The following is an 8,933-nucleotide window of genomic DNA, read 5'->3' as shown; positions in this document are numbered from 1 at the left end:
ACCATGAGCACATATATTTCAGAAGAAAAAGAACACACGTCTCGTCAGCCACATCTATCATCTACACATCATGTTGTAAATCAATCTGTCCATCAGAGGCAAAAACTGGACGATGTTCTTAATGCTCTTACATAGTTGTATTAAATACTGTGGACAACAAACTGAAACCAGGAGGTAGAACAAGCCAGTTATTGCAAGAAATTTGGATCAATACGACAGGACATTCTTAAGATTGGAAGCGATGCAGCCCTATTTTCTTGCAGCAAGTAGATAAGACAGATTACAAATTGTACATAGTTGAGCCCATCATTGAGGCTTATCTTCTCCTTGCTCTTGATCTTGTTCAATTTCACCCTTGCCGACAAGCTGTTAACATCCAATCAAGCAATAAATTATTAAGTTAGCTCTCAAACAAAACAACACCAGATCTTTCATGTTCAACTTGCGGTGGCAAACCATAGAAGGGTAATTCAAATAGTGAACCATACAAATTTGATACCTGGAATGGGTTTCAAATAACTAATTTGAACTACATAAAGTACTATAGCGGAGATATAGACAGATTAATGTAGTTTAACAAAATGAATGGGATCTTGTAGGCTCATGCCCCATGACGAATGCAAGTAGCGAAAGGTAACATTTAAGCATAGTTAGAGAAAACGGAGAGGACCAGATCAACAGTTCAACTGGAAATAAACAGGATCAGTGCCAGGGCTTGGCCAGTTCAGTGTTGCAATCATATTCTATAGAGAGATAAGCAGCTCGAACTAGTCAATGGCACAACAAGGGATGCGCAGAAGGCCAAAACATCGAATATTTATTTCTGCCAGCATAACCAGTACAACTATGGACCCTACTGAGGGGCTGTTATGCTTTGATGCTTAGTACATGAATGAGCCATGGTTCCAACGGTTGGGTGAACCAGCAAACAGGACACACGATGGTTCTCTTACCCAGTCTGAGTTTTCAAACCAAGGCTGTAAGCACAACAAAAATGGGTTTACAAGAATGATTAAGGACAATATAGCATGAACTTAGGGACATTAGGGATCTAAGAAATACAGTTCCAGAAAATTTTCAAATGGTACTGATGCATCAGAAACTACGTATTGCTTTGCATAAACATGTTTCAACTTTGTATGTAGGCTTCTAAAATAAATCTCAAAATATTGATGGATGTGGGCTGTTACTCCTCAAAATTTATGGTCACATGCAACTATAGAACAGAAAAGGGGGGAATATACATGGGAATAGTGTTCCATTGTTCTGTCTCTAGTTTCTTCTCTACCAAATTAAAATCGAGTTTGGTCAAATGCTTCAGGTCCATGGACCAGCAATTCCAAAAACTAACAGTGCAGGCAAAACTTATAATCAAAGTTAACAACAGTTTAACCAAATAGCTACTTTACACTAGGTACACCCTGGCGCCCCCTTTCACAAATATCACTTGTAAAAATAAAGAACTTGAGCAAAAAAAAATACATTTTCCCAAGAAATGGTAGGAGTACCCTTGAACAGAATCATGTGAAGGAATGCTGAAATCGATTTCATAATTTATAATGGCCAAAAGTTATTCTACATGCTGAATTGAACATTAGGAAGACTGAAGGAGCAAAGAAACAAAATATGCTATTCTAAAAGCAAAGAATTCATTAGTACGTGCAGTACAGTAAATATAGACATTCCAAAGTTCAGTGGCAATACCAAAGAACCAATCAACTCATATGCGCCCATCACTTTCAAGTCCTCTTCGTCTTCATAACCAACCTGCAGTATCCGTGGCCCATTGACTGACCAAAAGGCCTTTCGTCCATCATCCTGGTAAGAGAAGAGTACATCAACAGATCGAGATTAGAATGTAAGCATTAGGTTCAAAACATGAAGATCGTCATTATGCTGAGAATTTTATTTCCAAACGTACAACTAGACGCAGCATGTAGGTTTCATTGCATTCATTTAACAGATAGTAATACACATCATTATTAAGATTATTTTCTAAGATAACCGCTATCCCATCACTGTTTCAGTTCTTCGGGTTCCACAAGAGATGCTGAACACTGTAAAATACAGGCAGTTTCAAAAGAGCTAGTAGGGTGGATAAGGAGTTTACTTAGTACTCCCTCTGTACCTAAATATAATTCGTTTGGGTAGGCTAAACTAGCCTACCAAAACAACTTGTATTAAGGAACGGAGGAAGTATATTGATAGAGTTGTGTGGGAGTGAATATTCAGACACAAGCATGCAAAATACTACCTCCATTCAGAAATAGATGACGCCCTAGAAAGTGTGTAGTCAAACTTTCTACCTTTTACTGACATGAAAAATACTATCTGCCATGTCCAATACATCAGTAGTTTTGTCATGAAAAAAGTGTAGTAAAATAATTTTATACTACTATGTAAATACATGTCCTCCTAGAATATGTGCAGTCTAACTTCACCAACTTTGACTCACAATACATACAGAAAATAGTATGATCCAACAGCTGAAAATAATACAATTAACTTTGATATGGAAATTATTTTCATAATATTGCAATTTTCAAATTTTGAGAGTCAAAGTTGCATGTGGGAGACTGCCAACTTCTGAAACATGTGTTTCTGAAGAAAGGGAGTATATTTTACTAACTTATTTGTACGAAAAGTATATTTGTGAAAGTTGCATGTTGGAGGCTGTGGGGATGTCCAAAACTGCGTGTATTTACTAACAGAGGGAGTAGAACATAAGCCATTCCCTTGGAATATCAGACTCACCTGCATCACGATCATATAAATAGCCTCTAGTGCCCGTTCACGAATCTCGGAATCATCAACAGCTTCCCGTTCATGAGAAAGTGCATTTGCAAGCTCGGGAGGCATTTTCGATCTATCTTCTTCGCTATAGATCTGCAATATCATGCAGTATAAGCCACAGCTGTAGGCTAGCATATGAACATTCATCACCGAACACAGAAACATGGAGAAAAGTGAGATATTCTTTTAAATACTTTTACAGGGACCATATCATTAGAAACAGCAGATTCACTTTGTCATCATGTATCAATACGTTTGTGCTTTAGTAAATACATGGAACGATGGAATGAGTAAGGAGCATCACAACACGACAATGCATTCCTAAATGGAAATACAGAAGTAAGGCTCCGTTTCGAAGGGAGGCTCCAGTTCCATAATCCTTCAGTGGAGCAGGTGCAGACTTCCCAAAACACACCAGCTCTAGTTTTGGTGAAGTGGAGCCAGCCCTAGTACATTTCCATGGAGCAGAGAAAGGCTTGCTCTGTCCAGACTCGTGCCCATCATTATTACCTGGATGTTCAAATAGGCAAGCCATTGTCCTACAAAATAAAGTATGCCATGTAGTGATGTCCTGGAGTACCCTAGCTTCTACAGCAGTTAGTTTTAAAGACTAGCAGTGTGTAATTGAGACTTGAGCACTTAGTTTCCTGGATGTTCAGCTGTGAGATTGTTCATGAATGTAGGAGTTTTTTCTACAGGAAATATTTCTTAGGTACTGTTTGGAACAAAGGAAGTGCTAACCTACATTCCTTTGAAATTCCTATGGATTGGGCTATTCCTTAGGGATTTTGGACGAAACCAAACATGAGGTCATACCTCATGTTTTCTTCTCTTTGTGTCTACAATTCCTGTGTTTTTCCTGCACGATATCCAAATGGCTGATTTTGGGCTTTTGATATGCGAGTTGCATCTCAATTCCTGCGCTTTTCCTATTCCTATATTTTTAGTCCTGTGTTCCAAATAGAACCTCGGAGATTGTAGCTTTTGTATTTCCCCCGTTGTATAAGGAGCTTTCTGCATATTTCCTTCACCTATACATGTATATATACTAGCCTATGGCCCCATGGGAATACAAGTTGCTATTTTCCTAACAAGCTAAATTTGGATATATACTAGACAGTTCTAATTTATTTCATGTGGGTGCTACTGAAGGAGCAGGGCCTCTTATGATGACAAAATGCCAGCAACCAATATTAATGGCCACGACAAAATGTGGTCATCGGAGCCAATGCATACAAATTACCATGAAAATTACAATTACCGAAAGGGAGGCGAGAAATGTACTCAAAGCTAATTTCACATAAATAGTGATTCCACACGTGTTCAAAGAACTGCACCTTCTTTCCAGCTACTGGCAAAAGTAGAGCTGGCCAAAGATATTCTGCTATAGAAAGCAAATTTTGTATCTGGGTATCAGCTTCAAAGCAACAGTTACGGATGGTGCCAGCAACCTGCAAATATTTACAAAAGGAATTACAGAGGAACAGAACACACTTGTCGCTCAGCATATGAATACAGTTCAAGATGATATAAGCAGATCTAGATATTTTGCAAAGAACCTGAAAACACTGAAGTCCAACATAATCAATACATATACTGTGTATGTACTAAAACAGAAAATGCGTGAACTAACATCATGAAGAGTTATGAAACAATGTGATTTTAATTTACAGACTGAACTGCCATATTACACACTAGTACCGCCACACAAACACATGGTTATATGCATTAATATTCTGCTTTGGGAAAATGGTTCTGCACTCGTGGGAATATGTACCCCCGCTGCTCATATACCACATAAATGAATCAGTTATACCTCTTTATTAGTTTTAATATACTTCATTAATAACTAGATACCCAAGTGAATTTCATGAAAAAATCTGTTTGAGACCATATATTTCATAGCATTTGCACATAAACTGCTTCTTTGTACATAACAAAGTTATATTGCATAAACTAAGGGCTTTGATGATATTTTTTGTAAAACTTGTATTGTGGTATCTTAGAATAATTAATACGGTATATTGAGAATGATAAAGTGGTATAATAGGTTTCTGTATGAGGTATACTGAAGGTGGGAGTACATACTCCAAAGAGGAGTACAAATATATAGACTGTCTATATTGCCATACTAATACCAGCATCAAAGTCAAGAATCGAAATAAGCTGCACATACCCCTTTCTTTCTAAGTTGATTTGTTGAATCAAATTGTCCTATAATCTGCTTTAGAAGACCTCTCTTAGGTTCCATCAGTATTCTCCGTCCAGCTTCGACCTTTGAGATATTCACAAGTATAGAGGCAATGTGTTCAAATATATCTTCATCTGTGTACCAATGGCAAAATAAAAATAATTTATGGGGTGAATATGATGATGACTCCTCAGCCAAGCCAAAGAATACAAATGGGATTAGGAAGATAGAAAATTGAACAGATAGCTAAATATATATATATATATCCTTGACATAAAAAAATGGTATCCAATAATATGTTAAAAGACCAGACTGTTCGGAATACCGGACCATTCCATCTAAATGGCACAAGACATAACCACTGCACATTTCTATGGATGGCTGATTAGTAGTAGAAAGATTGCATTGCTATCATTTGACTGAGACAAGACTGCACTAGTTATTAGATATTTTTGTTATGGGTTAACCTCATTGAAATAAAGAGAGGAGCTGTATCATAAGGAAGCAAAACAGTAACTAATAAGAGTTTTCCCCTCATCTGAGTCTTCCCCTCACAATGGGTTCATCTCTACATATTCCAGTACCCTGTCCCCTTGAAGCTGAGCCATGCCAGCCAGATTCTGTACATTATCTCTACTTCTATAAATATATTAATTGGTGGTGGCGGTTCATTCACCTTTCCTTTCTCTTATTATATGTGGGACCATCTCAACTTTTTGGCAAACCATATATGCCCATGCTGAGACTCCAGTCCTCCTCATCCACCAACCCTAACTTAAAATTTCAAATGCACCCATGGTGTTCCTCCCTCGCAAAGAACTCCCAGTTTTTCTCAAGGTGAAGCCCGGCCAAGAATATGGCATGGAGCACTACATGGTTCAACGTGTTGGTGTTCATAATCGGATCCATACCAATGCACAAGTGGTTAGCTAGTTTACTCTAACATATAACAGTAGATTTTGCCTCTAGTTTACCCTAACATATAATAGTATGTCACCTTTGGTGATTGCAATGTAAGGTTAGCGAGGGTGTGTACGGAGCCTTATGCGAAAAGGTCACCATGACCAAGACAAGGTTGACATGTCAATGTTTTTTTTTTGGATAGGTTTGGCCGCCTTGTTGGAGCGCAACTTAATTCTATGTTGGCGAAGGTACCGTCTTGACTAGCAGCTCTGGTCAAAGGTAAGGCAGCCTCAGGACTCCACTCCCATCGATGAGAAGTGCTCGACTAGGAGGTCAGGCTGCAAACAAGCTGACTTTGGAGCTCCCCTTCTCGTCGTCGTTCCACTTCCAAGGTCCCTTGGATCCGACTCATTTCTCCAAGCCCTTCTCCGATCCCTCGGAGGGCTGCCCCCTTGAGCATCCAAGTGAGCCATTTGTGTGTGTGTGTGTGGGGGGGGGGGGGGGGGGGTACGAGTTCTTAGAAAAATGACCAGGGATACCCATGGCCCATGGTAGTAGTGGTTGGCAGGAAGGGTGCAACGGTAAATTTTGGTCAACTAGTCCATGGTGGATTAGGGAAAAGGAGGTGGTGACATAGCCCTCCACTGGGCTTATTCTCTTGGGTCGTCATTCTTTGAATTTCCCTTTGCTTGGACTTTTCTTGACTTGACTTTGACAATTTTCCACGTAGATCCAGTCGGGACCCCAGGTAGAATTAGCTATTCCCACAACAGTTGTGATACTGGTTTGCCACAATTTTAGGAGATCATGTTCCAAACTCTGAAAACTACAGATTTGCAGAATTTGGCAGATGAACAATAGTAAGGTAAAGCGCAATTGTTAACTCGCAACAGAAACACCATGAACACTGCCAACGAAAATAAGAAACAAAAGAATAGAGCACATTCACCTTCAGAGTCACAGGATGACCTGCAGAATGAGCGCACAAGCTTTGCAACATACAACCCTTGCACCTTTTCATCACCAACCTGTCAGAAAGAAGAGAGCTATTCTCAGTAATTGAACTGTATTCATTTTGATTGCAAAGCAGAAACAAAAGTTAAAACATCCATTCCACAAGCTTTTCTCTGAGTTGGTCTTCCCAGGATTTACTGACGATAGTAGGCTTCGCCCAAAATTCAACTGAACAAAAGATTTACCAATTTAACTCCGATATCATTACTGGAAACAAAAAACTCAAAAAGTTTATTTCTTTGTCGCTGTAGTAACACCTAGTGAAGAAGGGAGTTGTGCCGTACACACCAATATAAGTATGTCGAAAACTCAACTAATCGAAACTACTCTCGCATGTAACTTCATCACTTGTCAAGTGTCAGGCCATAACCAGTAAACTGAGCAGATGTCAAACCTCCCCTGTTTCTAGACACATTATTAACAGAGCACTTTACGACCTGGTGAAAAGATGAGATTGCCACAGCAGAAAGATAATAATTGACTTACATGCATAGTGAGGACTCGAACTACAAAAAGAGAAAATTGAGAGATGACAAGGCTGGGTGAGGAGATGAGAGGCGGGCGGTTGAACCTGGAGGAGGGCCGAGATGCCGGACTCGACCTGGGTGAGGTTGACGAGCAGCATGACAAGGCTGCGCGCGAGCTTGGGCTGCTCGCCGCCGCGCTTGACCATCACGTCCATGGCGGCCGCGACGGCTCCGAGCACCACGAGGCGCGCGGCAAGGTCGCCGTCCTGGCTGAGGTTGACGAGCGAGTCAGCCGCCGCCTCGCCCGCGCAGCCGGCCCCCACGGATGCGAGCAGCCGGAGCAGCGCCGGCAGCGCGCGGTCGGCGCGCGCCGCGAGGGACCGCAGCCCGTCGCTGTCCCCCGTGAGCCCCCGCACGATGTCCGCCGCGGCGCCGCGCACCTGCAGCGGGGGAGCAAGGGAGGAACGAGTTAGAGCCGGCCGGCGGTGGCGGCCGGGAGTCGGCGCGGGTTGGGGGACGGCACGCGCACCTGAGGGGAGCCGTTGGAGAGGAACTCGATGAGCTCGTCCAGCTCGTCGGCCATGGCGGCAGAAGCGGCGGCGGCGGCGGAGGAGGAAAGGGGCTTCTTTTGCTTGGGGTTTTCAGGCGGCTGTCCTGCTCTGGGGAATTTTCAGCGCAACCACGACGCTACGAACACTATGCCAACGTCTACGCTAACCAAGAAGGAAGACGTAGTTTCTCTGTTACGTGTTCAGCCGACCACGCAAACACAGTTTACACAGGGCGTGTTTGGATCCCTGCGTTGCATGTGGCTCGCATCCACCATGCAAAATTTGGGTCGTTTGGTAAACTGCATGGGCCCTTCAGCCTGGCCCGGTGGGTGCAAAAAGGGGCCTCTCAGCCAGGCTGAGGGATACGCAGGATTCGAGCGTATCTCGGATGCAGGCTCGCTCGCTCGCTCGTTTTCTGTCGTCTCCCTTCCGTCTCTTTCCAAGCGTCGCCGCCACTCCTCCCCGCCTCCCCATGGGACTGAGATCCAGTGACTTCACTTGATGAAGTCACGCTGCAACTTTAGCCATCTAATCTTCATTCAAAACACATCTAATGGTCTACATGAGACACAGGCAAAAACTACAGGACTTGGCATTTTTGCAGCCTAGCAGCAAATAACAGTAGTCTAGCAGCAAAAAACGATTCAGTACGCTTCGATTCAGTTTGATTTAAACAGATTGAAACCCAAAAAATTGAACAGATTATATAGTATCATATTATGATTTCAGTTACTCACAACTGGAAAAAGTACAGCTAGTGACAATATTAATACGTTGGAGTTTAGTCAGTATGCTGGAGATGTAGTTTTACTTACATATCACTAAAATAAATCAGTTTCAGTTTAGTAAAGTTAGTTAAAATATGACTAACAGTAATCAGTTTTACTTACATATGACTACATGCACTGAATCTGTACATGAGCCTGATCGGTAATCAGTATGCTTATGTATTGAACCTGATCGGTACTAGTATATGGACATGTACATGTACTGAACCTGTATGCCACATGTATT

The 8,933-nt window shown here is 41.7% G+C and overlaps 1 protein-coding gene across 2 annotated transcripts; it reads right to left on the bottom strand.

Moving 5' to 3' along the window:
• Nucleotides 1–44: 44 nt before the first annotated feature.
• Nucleotides 45–8,062, bottom strand: LOC123105407 (protein HGH1 homolog). 2 transcript variants are annotated; one of them, XM_044527476.1, is made up of 8 exons: nucleotides 7,898–8,061; nucleotides 7,473–7,808; nucleotides 6,837–6,915; nucleotides 4,970–5,118; nucleotides 4,131–4,244; nucleotides 2,755–2,886; nucleotides 1,705–1,818; nucleotides 45–366 (listed from the first exon to the last, which is right to left on the bottom strand). In XM_044527476.1, exons 1-8 carry the CDS (start codon nucleotides 7,949–7,951, stop codon nucleotides 307–309), a joined length of 1,038 nt encoding a protein of 345 aa, XP_044383411.1. In that variant the 5' UTR covers nucleotides 7,952–8,061; the 3' UTR covers nucleotides 45–306. The 2 variants fall into 2 exon arrangements, with proteins under 2 accessions (XP_044383411.1, XP_044383402.1); XM_044527467.1 differs by lacking the exon at nucleotides 45–366 and having other exon boundaries at nucleotides 724–1,818; nucleotides 7,898–8,062.
• Between the last annotated feature and the right edge of the window lie 871 nt (nucleotides 8,063–8,933).

This window comes from Triticum aestivum, chromosome 1B (assembly GCF_018294505.1).
Source record: "Triticum aestivum cultivar Chinese Spring chromosome 1B, IWGSC CS RefSeq v2.1, whole genome shotgun sequence".
Classification (NCBI taxonomy): Eukaryota; Viridiplantae; Streptophyta; class Magnoliopsida; order Poales; family Poaceae; genus Triticum; species Triticum aestivum.
The sequence above is the reverse complement of the archived record's forward strand: the minus strand, read 5'-3'. Positions and strand labels throughout refer to the sequence as shown.